This window comes from Palaemon carinicauda, chromosome 1 (assembly GCF_036898095.1).
Source record: "Palaemon carinicauda isolate YSFRI2023 chromosome 1, ASM3689809v2, whole genome shotgun sequence".
NCBI classification, from domain to species: Eukaryota; Metazoa; Arthropoda; class Malacostraca; order Decapoda; family Palaemonidae; genus Palaemon; species Palaemon carinicauda.
Genome location: NC_090725.1, coordinates 208,769,750 through 208,792,352, shown reverse-complemented (window position 1 = coordinate 208,792,352; position 22,603 = coordinate 208,769,750). Strand labels below are relative to the sequence as shown.

The window sequence follows — 22,603 nt, the reverse complement described above, 5'->3', positions numbered from 1 at the left end:
GATAAAAATTATATTGTTTTTTATTTGTAATTGGTCAACTGTCTTTTGGACCCTAAAACAGACAGTCTAGAGGACCTAGAAAATTCTTTTTACCTGAGAATACAGTTCATAGTTTCCATAAAGTCAAATGAGGTGTGTGGGTATTTTGATTAACTGCCTTGGAAATTGGTTATCTGAGAAGATTATTCTTGAAAGGCGACTCCTTCAAACACACTGACAGCAGAGGCTACATATCTGTACAGCATTCTTTCCCAGGACAAAACGGAGCTATCAGATACATTCTGTTGCTCAACAAAACTCTGAACTTGGTCATCATCGCCCAAACCATTGAAAAAGGAAGATAAGCATTTAGATCTATATTTGACCAGTTCTGTAACAAGGATTCTACGTTTCATGCCAATGAATATGGAACTGGACAGCAATACACCTCTCTCTCTTATTGAAAGAGATTGCAAATATGTCCACGTTTGGTCTTCTCCAGCAAATTAAAAACCTGACATAAAATATGTACAGTAGAGATCATTCATTCAGAAGAAACTGTCCTTTCTTGCGAAACTGATATGCTATTCAAAACAAGGATTCCAATTTGGTTCCACCTTTTCTTTTCATGTAAGCCAGTACTGTCATGTTGTCTAAATAAACCATCACACACTTCCTTACTACCAGAGATTCTTGAGCTTAATTTGCTTGCTTGCACCACCAAGAGTCCAAGGCAAATGGTATGTAGCATTGATTCATCCTTCAACTAATTCCAGGACAATTGAGGAAAATCCATAGTTGCACCATAAACTTCCTTTGATGGCATCTACAAAAAGATATGTCCAGAAACCTCATTTTTCAAAGAGTGAGGGTCATGTCATCATTTTACCAGTAGTAATTGCTTTTGCATCACTGGAACACAAGCTGTATATATATATATATATATATATATATATATATATATATATATATATATATATATATATATATATATATATATATATATATATATATAAGAAAATATATTCATATATTATAAATAAAAAATTGGAGAAAAGGGCATTTTAAGTTTGATAATATTCAATAAGAGGTAACTTTTGAACTAAAAGAGCTAGAAAGCTGGGGTTGGTCTCAAAATTTAACTTGCCTCTTATACGTTATGTTGCAAACAAAATTTATATATTTGCATCAAAAATATATAATTACATCCGCAAACGAAGTTGAAAGGATGTTATGCTATACTCGCTGTTTGCGTTTGTTTATGAACAGCTTCCTGGCAACAATTTCAATCATAGAGTAATGAAACTTGCAAGGATTAACTGTTATGTACAAAGCTGGAAACGGCAAGGTCAAAGGTCCAGGGCATTGTTAAGCAAAATGTCCAATTAACGTAATGAGCAGAGTTAAATACAGTATATATTTCTAATGCAAATATGTTGATTCTTTTTGCAACATAACGTAAAATAAATAAGGAAAATTTTGAGACCAACCCCAGCTTTTTAGCTGCTTTAGTTAAAAAGTTATCTCTTATTGAAAATTATCAAACTTTAAATGGCTTTTTCTCCATTTTTTTATTTTGGCGCTGATGTCCCTGTTACTAATAGCCTCAAATATATATACATACCTATCTATCTATGTATCTATCCATCTATCTATCTATCTCTCTCTCTCTCTCTCTCTCTCTCTCTCTCTCTCTCTCTCTCTCTCTATATATATATATATATATACATATATTTACATTTATACTGTACATATCTATCTATCTATGTATCTTTCTATTTATATTTATAAATATATACATATATATATATATATATATATATATCATATAGAATTTATTTATGCAAACACTTACATTTGTATACATTTGTACATATATATATGCATATATATAAATATATATATATATATATATATATATATATACATACAAATATATATATATATATATATATACAGTATATATATATATATATATATACTGTAAATATATATACTGTATATATATATATATATATATATACATATGTATACACACCGTGCTCAACATCATATCTTAACAACCCATGTTTGCCAACTGTTATATAAGCGGATGAGCATCCTGGTGGAGTAACGAGAACTCTGGGTGCTGAGAAAAGGCCCACATAAATCTCGATGAACTCACTGGCAGCAGGGTGTCGGATTGGATTTAAGGTGACAGACAAGATGTCTTTTTAGCTTCTACTCCTGAAACCTGGCAGATGATCTTACTGGAATTAGTATGGACCGACAGGGGTCACTTTCCTTAGTTAGATAGGCACTACGCATTACAAGGAACTGGCTATCCTTTTGATGAATTTAGCCAATGAATGCTCTATAGGACAGTTATTGGAAAGCAAATAGGGCAAAATGGCCCCCAGTCCCAGGCGTAGCAGGGTGCTTAAAATCTCCCATTTTATAAATACGATAAAAAAATTGAAAATTGGTAACTGGAATGATAGAATCATGAATTAGATTGGGAAGTTACGGTAATTGTAGAATGAATTTATGGAATATAGTTTGAAAATCTAGGCCCTAAGTGAAAGACGTTATAAGGGGATTGGTAGAGAAATCTTAGTCCAAGGAAAAAAACATATATATACATATATATATATATATATATATATATATATATATATATATATACTCAGGAAGAGCAGGGGTAAGAGTGATAATGACAGCAAGAGCAGAAAAGGCATTATTTGAATGGAGAGCTGTAACGAGTAAATTGTTGCTTGCAAAGTTCAAATCAAAGCAGTACATTATGAGTATTATAGTTTGTTAGGCCCCAACAAATGATTCCCCCGAAGAAAAGAAAGACGAATACTATGAAGCACTGCACTGTAATATATGCAATCCTAGAGAGAGATATGAAAATTGTAATTGGTGACTTCAATGCTAAAGTTGGAAGGAATAATCAAGGTAAAGAATTTGATGGGTGTTGCAAATGAATATGGGGCACATTTTATATGTTTTTGTTCAACAAACAATCTTGTTATTGGAGGTACTCTTTTCCAGCACAAAGACATCCACAAATATAAACGGACCTTACTATGTGGCAATTACAAAAATTAAATCGATCACATAGCAATTAATAAAGAAAGAAGGGGGACTCTGAGAAATGTAAGAACCTATAGATGTGCTGATGTTGGTAGCGATCACTAGCTCTTCATTGCCACACTTTAAACTGAAAGCACCCAACAGAAATGTAGGTAGAATACCTAGGTTTGACACAACTAAGCTTCTAGAAGATGAGCACAGATAAACATTTGCAATTGAATGTAGGAATCGATTTGCAGTCTTAGAGACTTTAAGAAACGAAGAGCAGACAGTTAATGAAGAATGGTGTGATATTATGGTTAATAGTAAAGTTTTGGAACATACAGTTACAAGGAAATAACCATGGATACCAAAGGATACTTGGGTTACGATAAAAAGGAGACAAAGAAACTGATTGTTGAAAGTTTTCGAGGAAGTAATAAAAGTTACAAGGTAGAGCATGCTATGTATTCTATTATTGATAGTGAAGTCAAGAGAAAAGCCAGGAATAACTTCAGAGAATATTTAGACAGGGAAGCAGATGAAGCTGACAAAGCTATGAATTCAGGGAGTGGCTATGGTGTAAGAATTGCACATAGAATCATTAATGAAATCTCTACTAGGGCAAAGAAGAAGCATATTCCCATCAAAAAGAGAGATGGACCTCTTATAACAAGAGACAATGAAGAAAGGTAACGTTGGATGGAACACTTTAGTGAAGACATGAATGGGAGATACGAAAGGAATAATTTGATTGATATACCTGAAGCTGCGGAAGACCTTGGTGTACCAATAAATGAATTCAATGTGTTTGAAGCCGAAGATAATAAACTAAAGAGATGGAAAATCAGTGGATACGATGGAATAACTACTGAGATGATATTGGCCAAAAAGGAGGTGACTGCCATTATACAGTATATGCACACAATTATGTTGTAGAATGTGGCATGAAAAGGCAAAACCTGATGAATGGGTGCCAGGAATGTTGGTCAAAATGGCAAAAAAAATGGAGACCTGGCTGATTGCAAGAGGCATCACACTTACGCCAGTTATCATGAAAATATATAGTATGCTTATTCTAAAGAGACTAGAGAGAATGATTGATGAAAATTTGAGAGAGGAACAAGCAGGATTTAGAAAAGCTAGAAGTTGTATTGACCAAGTTTTCATTTTAAGACATGTGGTGCAACAATATGTAGACTATAGAAATCAACTTTTGATGGCATTTGTGGACTATGAAAAAGCCTTTGATAGTGTGAACTGGCTAATTTTGTGGAGAGTCCTTAGTTATTATGGATTTCCTCGTAAATTTGTAAATTTCATTAAGTCTGTTCATGAGAATAGCAAGTTCAAATTTAATGTTAGCCGAGTCCTATCAAATTAATTTCCAGTGAACACTGAAGTTCTACAAGGGAATGTGTTTCCTATCAAATTAATTTCCAGTAAACACTGAAGTTCTACAAGGAAATGTGTTGTCACCTATGTTGTTTATCATCCTCATGGATTTTGTAATGTTTTCCATATCTTGAGTTTTTTTATGATTGCTTTGGTTTTAAACACACTGAATTCATTCATGGGCATATCAAGGTCTTCCTCTGTTAAGGGTATATCAATTAAATTATTTTCTTCAAATCTCCTATTCAAGACCTCACTAAAGTGTTCCATCCAATGTTGCCTTTCTTTCTTTTCTGTTGTTATAACATCCACCCCTCGAATCTGATGGGTATATACTTCTTCTTTGCCCCAGTAGAGATTTAATTAATAATTATGTGAGCAATTCTTACACCATAGCCACTCCCTGAATATATAGTTTTGTCAGCCTCATCTGCTTTCCTGTCTAAATAGTCTCTCCTGTCATTCCTGACTTTTCTTTTCACTTCACTATTGATACTGGAATACTTACCATGCTCTACCTTGTCATTTTCATTACTTCCTCGAAAACATTCAACAATCAATTTTGGCCATTTGTCTCCTTGTTATGGTATCCCAATTGTCATTTGATATCCATGTTTTTCTCCTTGTAACTGCATGTTCCAAAATCTCACTACCAACTGACTGATATATATTCTTAATATCACACAATTCTTCATTAATTGTTTGCTCTTCGTCTCTTAAAGTCTCTGAGACTGCAAATCGATTCCTACCTTCAATTGCAAAGGTTTCTCTGTGCCCCTCTTCTAGAAGCTTAGTTGTTTCAAACCTAGTTATTCTATCTACATGTCTGCACCTCTGTAGCTTCTTACATTTCTCAGAGTCCTCCTCTCTTTATTAATGGCTATGTGATCTATTTTATTTTTGTAATTGCCACATAGTGATGTCCATATATATTTGTGAATGTACTTGTGCTGGAAAAGAGTACCACCAATAACAAGATTGTGCCCCATTTTCATTTGCCACTTTGCCAAGACCCTTACCACCTATTACAGTCTTTATACCTTGATTATTCCTTCCAACTTTAGCAATGAAGTCACCAATCACAATTTTCATATTTTTCTCTGGGTTTCATCTTTTACACTGCAGTTCTTCATAGTATTCACCTTTCCTCCTTCCGGGGGAATCATTTTTTGGTGCATAGTAAATTATAATACTTATATGCCACTGCTTTGATTAAACTTTGCAAGTAACAATCTACTATTTTCAATTATCCAGTCCGTTAACGCCTTTTCTGCTCTTGGCGTCATTATTCTTACCCTTTCTCCTCCAACTCTATCTATTCTTCCTGAGTGTATGTATATATATATATATATATATATATATATATATATATATATATATATATATATATATATATATATATACATATATATATATATATATATATATATATATATATATATATATATATATATACATATATATATATATATATATATATATATATATATATATATATATATATATATATATATATATATATATATGTATATATATATATATATATATATATATACTGTATATATATATTTCATCTTCGTCGTCCTGCCACTGAGGGGGGCAAGCCAGCCTCAACTTGGTGCCGGTCCCAAGCCCGGGTAAATGGGGAGGGTTGCCGGCAGGAAAGGCATCCGGCCATGAAAAATTAGCCAAAACAACTATGGTCAGTGAGTATAATCTCAAGGAGAGAGATTGAAAAGAGTTGAAAATTTTAGCGGCAGAGGATGGTGATCTGGGAGCAGAAATAAACCACAGAATACAAGCAGGATGGAAGAATTGGAAAAAAGTGCGTGGAGTACTATGCGACAGGAAAATAGGGGTTAAGTTGAAAGGTCAAGCACACAGACAGATGTGAGACCGGCAATGATGTATAGAGCGGAGACGTGGGCAATAAAGAAGACAGAAGAGAAGAAGATGGATGAGGCAGAGATGAGAATGTTGAGATGGATGTGTGGGGTGACAAGAAGTGATAAGATACGGAATGAGGTAATTAGGGGTACCACAGGAATTAGAAAACTATCAGATAAGATCCAAGAAAGTAGACTGAGGTGGTATGGTCATGTCATGAGAAGAGATGAACAGTATATGGGGAGGAGAGTGATGGAAATGGAGGTACAGGGAATGAGAAGGAGAGGGAGACCAAAGCGAAGGTGGGTGGACTGTATCAAGGATGACCTCCAATCAAAGGGATTAACCGGTGATGAGGTGTGGGACAGAGGTAGATGGAGAAAGCTGACCAGAAACATCGACCCCACATCAAAGTGGGAAAAGATGTAGGCAAAGAAGAAGAAGACAGTATATATATATATATATATATATATATATATATATATATATATATATATATATATATATATATATATATATATATATATCCTTGATCTAAGATTTCTTTACCAATCCCCATACAATGTGTTTCACTTAAGGCCAAGATAACCAAACTATCTTTCATAAATTCATTCTCCACTTGCTGTAACTTCCCTACCTGATATTTTGTTCTAACTGAGACTGGGGGCCATTCTGTCATTTTTGCTTTCCATAGACTGACTAAATCCATAGAGGATTCATTGGCTAAATTCATCAAAGGATAGCTAGTTTCTTGTGATGCGCAGTGCTTATCTAACTAAGGAAAGTGACCTCTCCCGGTCCATACTAATTCCAGTAAGATCATCTGTCAGGCATAAGGAGTTAAAGCCCAGAAGACATCTTGTCTGTCACCTTAAACTCAATCCGACACCCTGCTGCCAGTGACTTCATCGAGATTTAGGTGGGCATTACCTCTACACCAAAAGTTCTCGTTATTCCACCAAGTTGCTCATCCGCCAATATAACCATTGGCAAAGCAATTAAAGAATTAAAATACAGTAAAATCCAATAAATTTTAAAAAGTATTTTATTATATAATTGTAAGAATATTTTTATACTGTATTCATTATGTACATAACCTAGCTTTTTCACAGCTTCCAAGAAGTAGAGTAATCAACAGACTAAAAAAGGGAAATAAACAGCTTTCAGCTGTTTGTCATTACAATGCAAGATAAATCAATTTATAAAATAAAAAAAAAAAAAACTTTTGAAAGTATCTTACCATGAAAAATTAGCTATAAAATCTTGATACATACAAAGAATAACAACATTACCAGTAACGAGATCTGATAACTGAAAGGAATGGTAAAAGAGAACAAAGCTTATGGTAATTAGAATTTAAGGGATATCAATAAAAATAATAGATTTTTAAAAGTATTTCTATTATGCACAAATAGCGGCATGAATTTAGAAACAGAAGAGGGTAGGGAGTTTGAAGGTCATTTATGGATTGTCTAGGCTATCTGTTAGACTAGTAAACTTTCTAGCATTGGAACCCAATCCCATCTATTTCTTGGTGGTTTGGGTGTCTCTCCCACTGCTTAGGGATTAATTATCTAAGGTTCTTTGAAAAATTTTCTTTATTTTGCAGATTTACAGAATCTGCATTCCCTAACTAGAATATTGTAATGGGACTAGCATCATGCTTGAAATGTGCATAAAAATATCCAGGGATATAACATTGCAAAAGTTAAATATATAAAGGAAATGTAACATCAACCTAGTAAAACATAAACCAACTAGAATACCCACAGAAACTTGAGCGATTTTTTGTAAGAATAGAAGAGCCCTCATCCAGTTTTATTTCACAAGACCAAATGTACACGCCTGAATCCAGATAACATAAGCTTGATCTAATCAGTGAGCTTGAATACTTTAAAACTTCATCCTGATCACACCAGCACATTTTCTTCTGATTCTGTAATCACAGTGACTACAATTTCTCCACTACTTCATTTTCAGACTATTAATTTTAAGAAGATAATAAAACATTTGGAAGATTTGAAAAATAGTCAGTGAACTCTTAAAAAGGAATCACCAAGAAACTATTTTTTTTTTAATTCTGCTGATTGCATTAAGTTTGTTTAGTTAAAGATATTAATTTGGGTTTGATACACTACAAAAAAAATTTCATCCTCAAATGATGATGAAAAAATATCAATGTGCTTTACAAAAAAATAATACTTTATCTACTTGTAACTTTCTACTCTATATTACTGTACTAAATTGTACTGGAAAAAATATTCATAACTCCCATGTGCAACTTTGTAGGCTTACTAAAATGCAAATGAAAGATCAGATACATACTTGACAAGTGTAAATGCATCATCTATCAGAGATGCTCTATCAGCCGGCAAGAGCACTTCATGGTTTGTTAGAAGAACATTGATGAGAGCATTCCACCCAGCATCATCATATGTTACTCGGTAGAAACCTCTTTGACCTACATTAAATTTTATCCACTCGACTTCCCTGGGCACTAAGAATTCAACTGGAAAATAGAAGCAAATCAATTATAAATGCATATTTCCAAGTCAAATTAGTTAAAAGCAATTACACTTTGATATTTTGCATGATTTTAATTGATTTTGTGAAAAAATACTTACAAATATTTCCAAATTATCATAAACTGTATAAGAACTATGTCAATGGTCATCTCCCTACTTTAGGAAAACATCTCCACTGAGATCTTTACAAAATACCCTTGAGAGAAAAATCATACATAACAAGGATAAAATACGGAAAACATTGCAAAAGATCAACATCCAAGAAAAAACCTGTTATTGATGATTTGCTGTGTAGTACTTAAGGATTTCCCTGTAAAACAGGGAATCATATACAACAGGATATACCAAATGAATACTGTCTTCCCTGCCCTAGGAATAGGGTAACAATGTACCAAACAGAGACTTAGTGTGCATAGGGAGACCAACAAGTTCAGGCTCTCTCGAATTTATCAAAATACTTCCAATGTTAATTACATCTGTTAGCAACTGAAACATCACGCACTGAAAACCAATACTATTTATGCAAATGCCAATAGCCCCACCTGGTCATTTGTATACCAATGTACTCCATCTTTTTTTCCCATAGGAGTATGTCTCAGTTATATCCCTCCTCCCTTTACAAGTTAAGGAATGCAGGAGGATTTTGGAGAGCACACAGAACCTAGCAAAAATATATTTTTTCTCTAAAAATCTTGGATTATAGATTGGCCATTTGGCCCGATTTCATTAGTATGACTTGGTATGCGTGTGTGCCAAATTTAATGCTTCTATCATCATTTGCATGATCTTTTTTTGATATTTTACATTATTTGGTATCAATATCAATTTCCCTCCCTTTACCAGTGACTATTTCCCAGGCTAAATCTATAAATCTAGATAATATTTAATATCTAAATCTACTTTCAAAGATACAAAATCACTCATAAAAACTAGACCTTTTAAGTCTTATAAAGAGAGTATGCATTAATCTAAAGGCATCTCAACATTTCAGACCTATTATTAGCTTTATAGAAAACACCTTTAACTCTTACTTTCGTTTCAGAAATATATTTGAACTGAAACTCTGTAAAAGAGGAAGACATTAAAATTAACATCCTAGACTGTGTAGCTAGTTTCTATTTAATCAAATTCTCTGAGTACAACTTTAAAATCCTATTAATAAGTTTACTAAAAGATTCATGAAAATCACCTTTTAACTGAACACACTGCTCATCTTATTTTTCGTCATGTTCATTGCCTATTTCATCACAACTAGAATAAACAAATTACCTTCTGTAGGCTAGGTGGATTTGTTATGCCACTTGTTGGTGTCAACAAAGTAAGACAACCAGGTATGTAAAAGACCTGAATTACCTACCTTCATTATCAAAACTTACCCAAGGAACTATAATTTTCATTCAGGTAGTTCAATATTACCTTCAAGCTTATTTACAAAAAAAAAAAAAAAAAAAAAAAAAGAATTAATTGCCTTGCATGGTTAGGCTCAACTGTTTTTCGTTAACTGACTCTGCTCCTCTGTTCTTTCCAAGCTCCTCTGAAAGACAAGTTCCACACTCATCTACTGAATATTATTGTGAAACTTTCCTTCTTTTCTAAGGAGTAACATCAACTGGCCTGTTTGGAACAGGTAATTGCAATGCAAAAAATTGTTAAAAAAAAGTTATTGCATCCCTTTTCTCATGCCTCTTCCCATAAAAAAATTTTTATTATCGCTATCAAGTTTCAATCAAGAACCACATAAAATCTCAGGGTCTCCCGACTACTGTCCAGGAGTTATTGCTGATGGTTTAGATATGCCATTAGGCTAGTTTAGCTTCAGATGAGGTACTAGCTTTAACATTCACCTTGTGTATTCCAAATTGTTTTTTATCCTTATAACAGGGGTACATATTAATAGACTTATTCATCTTGCAATTAATGATTGGAGCTTTAGCCATGCATGAAGAATCTCATCTGCATCCCTTCACTACAACTGAAATGGAAATGGATGAAAGTGGAGAAATTCTCACTGCCCCCAGTTGCCGTCCGCTTGAGATAACTTTTGAGGAGACATGGCTGTTTCATAGAAGACAATTCTAAATTGACTTCTTTTATGTAACATACATTGGCCAACCCTTGACTCCTTATAAATAGGACGTGGCATCAAGACCTTAGGAAATGCATCTGTTTGTCTGACCCTAACTCAAGACACTGAGTTTAATATAGAAGACAGTTTTGGAAATGGAGGTGAAATATTTGGGTGAAATTTGCCACTTGCCCTGCTATACCCTTTTTCTCTGGCCAAACTCTTTCGACCTGTCTGTATTTGCACAAGAAATGTGTTTACATGTGATATCCTGTAGGGAGCACATGACTCCGATATTACCATAAGAGAATCGAAATTCCTTATGATAGGATATGCCAATGTAACATATGTCACTATAGTCTGTCCAGAATGTCATGAAACGTAGAGTAGGTTTCCAACGTTGCCGCTCTGCGCCAATTTCATTCATTAAATCTCACTTGAGGCGAAAAAACAGTGTAGATTTGGCATACACTTTGCCACATCTCTCTCTGTCTCAGGTCAGGAGGGTTAAGTAGCTTATCACTTTGGTTCTGATACCCAAGCGTGACTGTTTAAAATGGAAGGCTCCCCACGACAGCAATTAAGTGCTCAGACACGAGAAGTCATATTCAATGTCCACGAGTACTTCAAAAGGGAGAAAGAAAACAAAACTGTTATGCATGGCTTTGACAAGGCAGTACAACGTACAATGGCTGCAACTAAGCAGTGCAGAAGTACGATATATCGCATTTGTAAGGAAAGAAAAGACAGCTTAGAAGAAAATGAAGTTCCCGTTTTTAACGTAAAGAAAAGGAAAAGACCACCAACTGTAACCAACATCGATGGATTTGATCAGTGCGTTTTACGAAGGACAGTTCTCGGTTATTATGTCAGAAAGGAAATTCCAACGCTGGATAGCATTCTACTTGAAGTCAAAGAAAATATTGGATTTAGTGGATGCAGAGAATCTTTACGTAAGATACTTAAAGAAATTGGATTTAAATACGGAAGAATTAACGGGCGGAAATTTCTACTGGAGAGAAGTGATACTGCAAGTGCCAGGACCAAGTTCCTATGTGAAATGAAAAATATTAGGGGTACAGGAAAAAAGTCTGTTATATTTCTGGATGAAACCTGGATTAATCAGAATTATACAGTCACCAAGTGTTGGATGTATGAAAGTTCGACAGGAGCAACTGGAATAAACCCACCAAGCGGGAAAGGGAGTAGAATTATCATTTTGCATGCTGGATCTGAGCAAGGATTCATGCCAAATGCACAGTTGGTATTCCAAGTAAAGAATGACGGTGACTATCACCACCAAATGAATCACATTGTATTCGAAAAATGGTTTCGTGAGCAGCTCATACCCAATATACCACAACAGTCCATTATAATTATGGACAACGCATCATACCATTCAGTGCAAAGTGACAAACCTCCTACCATCACAAGCGCAAAGGGAGCGATCCAAGACTGGTTAAGAAATAAAGGTGAAAATCCCCCAGAATATCTGACGAAGTGTGAATTGCTTGAAATGGTGAAAGCAGTGAAACATGGAAATGCTCCAAAATATGTCATCGACAAAATAGCTTTGGAAAAAGGTCACAGGGTCGTGAGGCTGCCACCTTATCACTGCCATTATAGTGCAATTCAACTCATTTGGGCGCAGGTTAAAACTATGTAGCCAAAAGGAATACATTTAAAATGGCAGATCCAACATCTTTGCTGCAAGTGACACTGTCATGCGTGACAGCAGAAAATTGGAAAATTGCCGTTAATCATGTTGAAAACATCATTATAAAAGACACAGATAATGAGGTTGCTGTGAATCAGTTTGTTGATTCATTTGTTATAGAAATAACTTCATCTGATGAAGAATAGTACAGAACACATTAATGCTGAAAAACACTGGAGGATTATCTTGATTTAATTTAATGTAAACTTCTGTTTTATTTTGTTGTTTAGTTTTATCCTGTGACGGTAAACAAAACATATTTTTGTAAACAATTTATTTTATGGGAAAAACCTTTATTGATTTCACTGTATACATTTGTTTTACTCTTTGTTTCTATGTTAGAGGTTTCATCCTCATATGAGAATTTACTTCCTGTTAACCAAGACAATTTTATTTTTATATTAAAACTGTGCCTTATTTTAAAGAAAATGTCTAATTTTATCGTTTCATTATCCTAAAATCCAAGAAATTGTTTTAATGGAGAAAAGTATTATTTTATGAAATATTTGATGTTTGGCACATTCATCAATTCTACAACAAATATGGTAAAAAGAGAGAGAGAGAGAGAGAGAGAGAGAGAGAGAGAGAGAGAGAGAGAGAGAGAGAGAGAGAGAGAGAGATAATGACGATGTCAGGCTACAGATATTTTCAAGAACCTGACTACACAATTGATAATGTTCAAATATAAACTGATTCAATCAGAATTCAAATAGTATAAAGAATAAAAGTTAAAGCTTTATGAGTAATAAAGCTCGAAGCATTTAGTACATTAAGATTCCAGTATTGTACTGAACTAGATTGATCGTAGGGTACAGAACGTTAAATTTTTATTTTCATCTGAGATGGATCTCTTCAAAGTTGTAGAAATACTGTGATATGTATTAAAGGACATTTACTTGTCTCCCGTACTTTATATGGTGCTCGAACTCTCCCTAAAATTTTTTTTTTACATGAATGTTTTTAAAATAAACAAAGCAATCAACTTTATATGAGCTGTTTTCGAAACACAAGGTCAACTTAATCCACAACCACCATTCAGCTTTTGTGTGACTGGAAAGATTCAGATTATGGGATTAAAAAGGAAATTTTACGACCGTATTAAAGGACCTGGAATGGAAGGATGCTGGGATTAGCTTGAGTCAGATTAAAAGTCTTGAGGAAGTTTGGCATCGCCGCAAACCTACTCGATGTTTCATGACATTCTAGACAGACTATAACAACAATTTGTCTTAGGATAAAGTGAGAGAGGGAAGGAGAGATAGATCCAGGGCTAAGGATATTCATATCTGTACATGGTTATGCCAAAATATAACTGAATTTAAACTCCCGTTACTTTAATGTTAGAACCTTTAATAATATATGAAAAAAAAATACTACTAATTACTATATTAAGAGATATTAGGGTGGCACCTTCATCAGTATCTTCTACCAATTTTGCCATAGAATATTAAAAAGAAACATGGGTGACAACTGAAGCAGACCACATGAAATAGCTTAAAAATCCAAAATTTTATTTGTTTAGCTGGGAAAATTTTCTATTCCATCTGAAAAATCCGAATTTACATTACTTTTAAAATGACATTTACAACCCTCCCTCAACACTTTAATCACATTTTTTTTTCTTAGCATATCTTTCTTCCATTAAGGTTTAGCATATATATTGAGGAGACCGAATGACTAAGTAACAAGTGGTGTTCCATCATGGAATTCCCCTTGAATGAGGACAATTGGGGTCAAAATATAATTCACTTGTTTATTTGTCTTGCATTTAAGACAATATTTGGTTAGAATTCCAACAGATGGCATACCTTAGTAACGTTGAAATGTAAATATACTTTTTTATCAAACACAAACTGCTATATGGCATTTATAAAAAGAAAATACATGAGAGAGAGAGAGAGAGAGAGAGAGAGAGAGAGAGAGAGAGAGAGAGAGAGAGAGAGAGAGAGAGAGAGAGAGATATGGGCTTAGCTGGTACAACATAGCTCTGATTTTTGCTCTGTGGGCAATTTACCTCTTGAGACATGGCTATCCCAGAGAGGGTATATGGCCCAGAGGAAAATTGTATAATTTTTTTAATTTTTTTTAGTAGGGAACACTTTATAATCTTTTATATTTTGGTTTTAAATTCGTGAAGTTAGCACTTCAGAATTATTTGAAGGTAAGGTTCATGGAAACATTGAAGGCATTAGTAAATCCTAAAAGAATGTTACAAAATCACAAGCACAACTAACTACGAAAATAAATTGCACTTGCAAAAAGAAATATTGTACAGTACTTCTAAATCTAAAGTGTAGATGCGAACTTAAATGTGTTAGGAGAAAGGAAAATGAGACCAAATAACTATTAATATCGTCACAAGGAAGATTATTTAGTTAATTATTAAAAACTAATATAAAATTCTACAAGACTTACTGTCAGTTAGATTCATCCAATATATTTCAGATTTATTTGGAGATAAACTTGTTGAATAGGTAAGAGGGACATGCCATTTGTAACCCATAGTTATATTCAGGGGTTCATTTGGATCTGTTACATTCTCTTCACACACCAGAAACCTTGCTTGACTTGCCGTTACATGACCATCTTGCAATGTAACACTTATAAGAGGGAATCCTGCTTGCAAGGTCCAAGTATCCATGATACCCTAAGAGAGGAAAAAATGGTTTTGAGCCTATTGTAAGTAAAAACATAAATACTATATAAATTTATCATGTATATTTTAAGATCTGAAAGATATAACAAGAAAATATTTGGATGAAAAAGGCTGGTAGGACAATTGAATAATTTACTGTATCATAAAGTTCATAATATAGGTTATAGTACATCAAGCTTAATACCATATCAATGAGCACAATAAAAATTACCAATACATATTCAGACAATGTAACAATCTGTTCATAATGGTTGAATGGGTACATAATTAGAAAAAGATACTCCTAGCCAACTATCACTGATATTATTACTATTATTACAATTATTACAATTATTGTTGTTGCTATTTTTTTTCATTTACAGGATCTTTATAAAACTTCATAGTGTAAGCTATTGACATATTAATAAGTTCAAGGTTAATGACCCCAAAAAATATGATTAAGCAGCCTAACTTTCTTTCTTTCACAACCATCTTCCCATCTATAGCACCAGTTACCATGGTAAGACCACTGAAGGTGTGACTGAGTAGTGCCTTTATCACATGTATTAAATTGATTTTAATCAACTAAAAGGAAAGTATCATAATAATTTAAGTTGGGGAGGGGGTTCTGATTTTAATTTGAAGGAATGGAAATAATAGATTTTATTACTGAAATACTGTTTACTTCGATTACTGTAATCTTACCTCTGAATCATAAGCTGAATGACATATTACCCACTAGGTGGGTGAATAAAAAACAGGAATATTGACGCAAAGGGCCTCAGTTAGATTTCACCAGCCATCTTTACCTTGAGCTATTAAATAAATACTTCTCCATTCATCATCACCTATGTCTAACTTCATAGTCCTCAGCCATGTAGGCCTAGGTCTTCCAACTCTTCTAGTACTTTGTGGAGTCCAGTTGAAAGTTTGGTGAACTAATCTCTCTTGGGGAGTGCGAAGAGCATGCCCAAACCATCGCCATTTACCCTTCATGATCTCATCAACATAAGGCACTTGATTTATCTCTCTTATAGTTTTATTTCTAATCATGTTCTGCCATTTAATTCCTAATATTTTTCTGAAGGCTTTGTTCTCAAATCTACAAAATCTGCTGGATATTATTCCATTGTCTTACCACGATTCATGTCCATACAGTAACAATGATCTCACTAAACGGATATATAGCCTGATTTTTATTGCATGTAATTTCATGGCGATTTGATTTCCCAGTTTTACTTAATCTAGCCATTATCTGATTTGCTTTTTTCAATCTTTCATTTAATTCCAATTCTAAAGACCCTGTACTACAGATCATAGTTCCTAAATATTTAAAGGATTCCACCTCATTAAGGCTTTCTCCTTCCAATGATATTTCATTTTCCATTGCATATTCCATTCTCATCATCTCTGTCTTTGAGCCAACCTCATGTGATATTTCATGCATTCTGGTAAGCAAGCTTTGCAAGTCCTGTGGCATTTTGCCAATAAGGACAGGGTCATCAGCATACTCTAGGTCAGCAAATTTCCTGTTACCAATCCAGTCCAATCCTTCTCCGCCATCCCCAACTGTTCTATGTATTACGAAATCCATGAGGACTATAGACAACATAGGTGACAAGACATTCACTTGGAGTATTCCAGTGTTCACTGGAAATTCATTTGATAGGACTCCATTAACAATAACTTTGCACTTGCTATCAGGGCTGGGGAGTCGGAGTCGGAGTCGAGGAATCGGAGTCGGAGTCCAGGCCAATTTATGGACTAGAGGAGTCGGAGTCGGTAAAATTCCACCGACTCCGACTCCTCAAAAATGAAATTTTTGCGCTGGAGAAATATTCTCTTTTGGTATCCTAAGTCACATTTTTTCAAAGTCGCTCAAAAACGTTTCATATTACCCGCCGTTTTCTTTAACACCCTCTCGAATAAAGGCAGTCACTGGGAAACACATAAAGCTCCTGCCATCTCTCATTCATAAGCCAAACCAAAACAATAATATTATACATGCGATCAGCTGTTCTCTCCGCGCACGAGTCTCTGGACATTAAAGTTTATTTCATGATTAACTCTTCATTTAATCACCATTAGCCATTTAAAAGGTAAGAGTTGTTTCTGATTCATTGTTTTATGCATCACGTATATGAATAATCTTAGAATTAAGTCCTTATTTATATGTAAACATCGTGAAATGGCAGGCGTTTTGATTACAGTTTCGTGTACCCTAGGATAAGCTGAATCCAAGAAATTACATGAAATGTTTTCAATAAAACAATTACTTATTAGGCTAGTAGGCTATATCGTTATGTATACAGTTCCCATGATAATGAATATTAGTCATGCCCTGTTATTCAGATGAACAAATAAAAACTATTTTATAGGAAATATATATCGAAGAAATGAAGGCATAGCCTTATTTTTTTAAATAGGAGTCGGAGTCGGTTTAAAAAATTATAGGAGTCGGAGTCGGATGTTCAGAGTCCCGACTCCCCAGTCCTGCTTGCTATGCTTTTGAACAGACTTGGGTCCAGTTACTCTACCAACAAAAGATGGTGCTGAGCTCACTTCTGGTATCATAGTGTCTGTTGTACCACTTGGGGCTGGGCTTGGCACCCTGTCAATTGCCTTATCTTCATGGAATGGGTTCATTCTGATAATAATCGGGATCCATTAGTAGCAGGTTTCAGAGACTACTTTTCTCCCTCCTTCCTTTGTGCTCCACAGGGTAGTGTTCTTGGCCCCTTACTTTTCATACTATATACACATGACGTGGTTTGGCCTAGAAAACAAGCTTGTTACATATTCATACTCTCTTTGCATCAATTCCATCTCCTGAATGCAGATCTGGGGTTGCTGAATCCCTTAATAGAGATCTAACTAAAATTAGTGCATGGTGCAAATTATGGGGTATGAAGTTGAATCCTAACAAAACTCAAAAGTATGATTGTAAGTAGGTCAAGGACAGTGGCTCCTCAACATTCGGATCTTGGCATTAATAATGTTTCTTTAACTTTGTATGAATCTTTTAAGATTTTAGGTGTGATTCGCAAGAGCAAATTTACATTTGAGATACATATTAGGACTGTGTCTTCTTCAATTGTACAAAAAATTGGCTTATTGAGAAAGTCTTCTGAGGTTTTCGGTGATCAATCTGTTCTGAAGAAGTGTTTCAATTCTTTGACTCTACCTTGTTTCGAGTATTGTTCTCCTTTCTGGTCTTCAGCTGCTGATTATCATCTTAATTTGTTGGACAGAAACTTACGGTCTATTAAATTTCTTATTCCTCATCTAGATATTAATCTTTGGCACCGTTGTTCAGTTAGTTCATTATGTATGTTGCATAAGATTTTTCATAACTGACCATCCTTTACATTCAGATCTCCGTGGGCAATTCTATCCTGTTCGTAATACTAGGCAGGCAGTTAATTCTAATAGTCAGGCCTTCTACATTATGAGGCTCAATATTACTCAGTATTCTAGAAGTTTTATTCCAGCTGTGACCAAGTTGTGGAATGATCTTCCTAATCAAGTACTGTAGTTGAATCAGTAGAACTTCAAAATTTCAAACTTGCAGCAAATTTTGTTATGTTGAACAGGCTTACATAAGTCTTTTTATAGTTTATATATGACAAATCTGCTTTGATGTTACTGTTTTTAAAATAATTTAATGTTAATTTTTTCTCATCGTTTATCTACTTCCATATTGCCTTTCCTCACTAGGCTATTACTTTTCCCTGTTGGAGCCCTTGGGCTTATAGCATCTTGCTTTTCCAACTAGGGTTGTAGCTTGGTTAGTAATAATAATAATAATAATAATAATAATAATAATAATAATAATAATAATAATAACAATAAAAGGTTCTGCTAAGATCTTGGGTTCCTCAGGGTATGGAACTTAGAGACGTTATTTTCCCATCAGCATTGGATTAGGCAGTTATGGGTTTTGGTAAAAGGGTTGAGGTGAGCCTGGTTCCCAACCAAGTAGAAGAGCTCGAGTTTGAGATTGATCTAGACTCCGAAGAGGAGGCTGCTTTACCCGAGGGACCCTCAAGGGAGACAGCCCTTCGGTGCTACCCATGGGTTTAGCCACGTAGCTAGTTTAGCTCAAACTCAAGCTTCTGTCAGGCAGGTTACTGTTCTTCCTAGATTTGATCTGCTAATTTCCTGTGGATGCCTCAAATTATAGCTCAAATAGTTGAGGCATTAATCTAAATATTTCTATATTGGCCCCATTCCGGGACCTACATAAGCTCTTGTGTTTCTACTCCTCCATCCTTACCACCAACCTGAGAACTTAGCAGTGCCTGGATTTTCAGGTGTTCTGGTTCAGGAAAAAGCTCCGGAAGGAGTCTTTCTCCTGATCAAGTCTTCCAGGCTCGATAATGGGGGAGGAGTCGGAGGAGGCATTTTCCATTATGGATGTTGAGGAGGGAGACCTTTTACTATTTTCTGCATGTTTGTATTCTATCAGTCTTGACTTAGGCTAACTCTGATCTTGGCTGTCAGCCATGACTGGTAATTGTCTACATATGCATCCTCACCTTCTACCATGTAACCTTATGGTTTTCGTAAGGATATCCATCCTCCCTTGCTGTTGATAAGTCATAGCAGGGAGTTGCAGGCCTGAATGTTCTTCTGAGAGCAGTGGATAGTGTTTTACAGCTGTCGTAGGGTGATTTTTTCACTTATCCACTTAGCCTGAGTGTTTGGCCAGGCGGCACGGGTTGTGGGTACTTCTTCCCTGTGTCTACACTGTTGATACAAGCGAATGCAACCAACCTTGTTCTAATGCTAACAGGTAGACCTTCCTTTCGTGTTGCCTTACATAGTTTTTGATAGGACACATTCTCTGTGCCTTCTTACTGCAGACCCCTTGGAACGACATATTAGTTCTAATGCTACATTTAGGTCTTCCTGTCCTGCTGCCTCACCACTTTCTAAGCCTCCCTCCCCTCCCTTAATTGCCTGGCTAGTGCATCTACTTACTGTGACACATTGTTCCCCTCCCACTCCAGTTCCCTGACAAATGAAGTGTCCTTAGTTACTATATAGATGGACAGGATAGCTTGTGGGCAATCGGGGTTGGCCCTAGGTAGTCGAGATTTTATTCCTTCCTAAGATTAATTCTCTCTGCCACCTTAGAGACCACTCTTGGGTGGTCTAGTTGCCCCTTCCCCTGCCTAGTTAGGCCATAAATCCTTCACTGTCCTAGGAACTACAGATCCTTTATCTAGTCTGTAGACCCTTGCATTTGAGCATCCTTCATCTGCTATATAGGCTAGGCTTCCCTACACAGTAGTTTTCTTATGGCCTAAGCCTATCTAGGCAGAGATCAAATACCCCTAGGGGTTCTCCTCTGCCGCCTTAGTAGTTGCCTAGTCTCTGACTGCAGCTTCTCATCCTGGGCTATGCATCTCATGCTCCAAAGTCTTGACTTCTTTGCCTGGTCGGAGTATTACTATCTGGCCATACTTCCACTCCTGTCGGCTCGAGTTCTTCTAGCACTGGATATGAGTAAGCTAAGGTGGAGTACCCATTCCCCTCTACCACCTTAGCTGCAGCCTTAGACTGGTCGTCTGCGTCTTTTTCCTATTCCATATGCGAGGAACATTCTCCTCTAAAGTTGGCTGATTGGATTCCTTCTGGTTGTCAGGATCTCCCTTGATCTGTACCACACTGTTTCAAGAGTCCTTAAAGATTTCTAAGCTGTTTGGCATGGACCACCACTGTAGTGTAGCAGTAGCCATAGCTAGTGTAGTAGAAAATCTTTTAGTTTAAGAGATTATTTTAAGAATCTTTATTCTAATGTATATTTCCATGTTTACTTTAAGATGTGAAATTTTTTTTTATATATTACTTGTACTCATTGAAAATTTTCTATCTTTACAGGTTGCTGAAGACATGCCGTGTTCGACTGTAACCTGTATTAGGCCAGTCATGTTGCCTTGTGGCCATAAGACTTGCTGGACCCATGCACACTTTTATGTTTCCAAAAGGTCCTTTGGAGTCTGGGAACCTCCCAACTGCAGTATCTGCTATTGTCTTATATACATTGGTTTCCACGCTACCAACATCTCTCAAGACGAGACAGTGTGGAGTCAAAAGATCATTAGACATTGGGTGAAAGGCTTTCAGAAGAGCTCTCAACAAGGTACTCCTTACCTTCCTTCCACAGAACTCAAGGACCTCCTCTTTCCCAAGGCCGAGATGATGCTGTTTTTGGTCATTAGTTACCGATGGTACAAATCCTGCCGGTACCATTGGATTATGCGGATGATGAAGTTTGAGACGCTCTTCAAGTGATGAGCCTAGAGGCTGACAACATGTCGACAACCTCTTCTGTGATGTAAGAGAGGGAGAGGATCCTGCTGACCATGGAAGCCTTCTGTGGCTCATTTACCTAGCCCTGTATCTACCGCCACTGCCTTCACTTTGATTTCCTATGCCAAATACACCTTTGTTCCCAAGTCACTTGGACTTTATGGCATCCATGAAGGCTTTCATGGAAAACTTACACTCTGAACATAAACGAGCTCAAGGGTCCTTAAAGGCGAAGATAGAGGCTTTTCATCAGGCACTATGTCTAAGGCTCCACCAGTGTCGAGCCTGCCAGATTGCTCGGCTAAGAATCCTTGGCTTTATGCTGAACATATGGCTCTGAGTGAGGGATACCTCCACATTGGAGAAGGTATGGGTTCTAAGCCTGTCTCCGACTTAGAATTCTACACCTCTATTGACAATTATCCTTACTGCTATGTAAGGCTAATCTCGATAGTGTCCGTTAGAGATAATACGATCCCTAAGGAGACTGTCATCCTGGACCACAACAAGGATCAGTCCTTATCGGTACAGGAGCTTAAGATGGCCGAATTTACCAATGCACAACTTTATGCCTTCGGCAGAAAGCAGGCCACCTTTATTGCTCCCAAGGATACAGTACTGTCTTTCCCTTCGCCCTATAAAGTTTAGAGGCTGTGAAGAAGGCAGTAATGGAAGGTAGACCATTACCAGTGCTAAAGGAGTGCAAACCTGTCTCCCTAGCCCTTCCTTATGACTCGGATAGTTGGGAAGATGTCCAACACACCTTTACAGTTGGAGAACTTGATAAAGACATTGCAGGTAAGCTGTTCAATAAAAGGTTGCCTAGAATTCCCAAATTACTTTTGAAGGAAAAACTGGAAGCCAAAGATATGCTATTTAGTTCTTTGTCCCACCAGTCCTATTTGGACATGTTAATTGGAGACAATTCTAAATCAGACCTCTTCCCAGTTCTGGCCAAGACTCATCTGGCTCCTTTACATATAGATCTACATGCTTTCTTTTCAGCAAGAAGAGCATGCAGAAAA

At 35.8% G+C, this 22,603-nt stretch overlaps 1 protein-coding gene across 3 annotated transcripts in view; it reads right to left on the bottom strand.

Moving 5' to 3' along the window:
• The window catches only part of LOC137653700 (endoplasmic reticulum aminopeptidase 1-like), a 512,338-nt gene that overhangs the window by 129,125 nt on the left and 360,610 nt on the right, over window positions 1-22,603 (bottom strand). For all 3 annotated transcript variants that reach the window (XM_068387282.1, XM_068387289.1, XM_068387299.1), the window contains 2 exons: window positions 15,041-15,272; window positions 8,644-8,827 (listed from right to left, as the gene is read on the bottom strand). In XM_068387282.1, coding sequence (XP_068243383.1) covers window positions 8,644-8,827; window positions 15,041-15,272 — 416 coding nt within the window. The remainder of the gene's footprint in view (window positions 1-8,643; window positions 8,828-15,040; window positions 15,273-22,603) is intronic.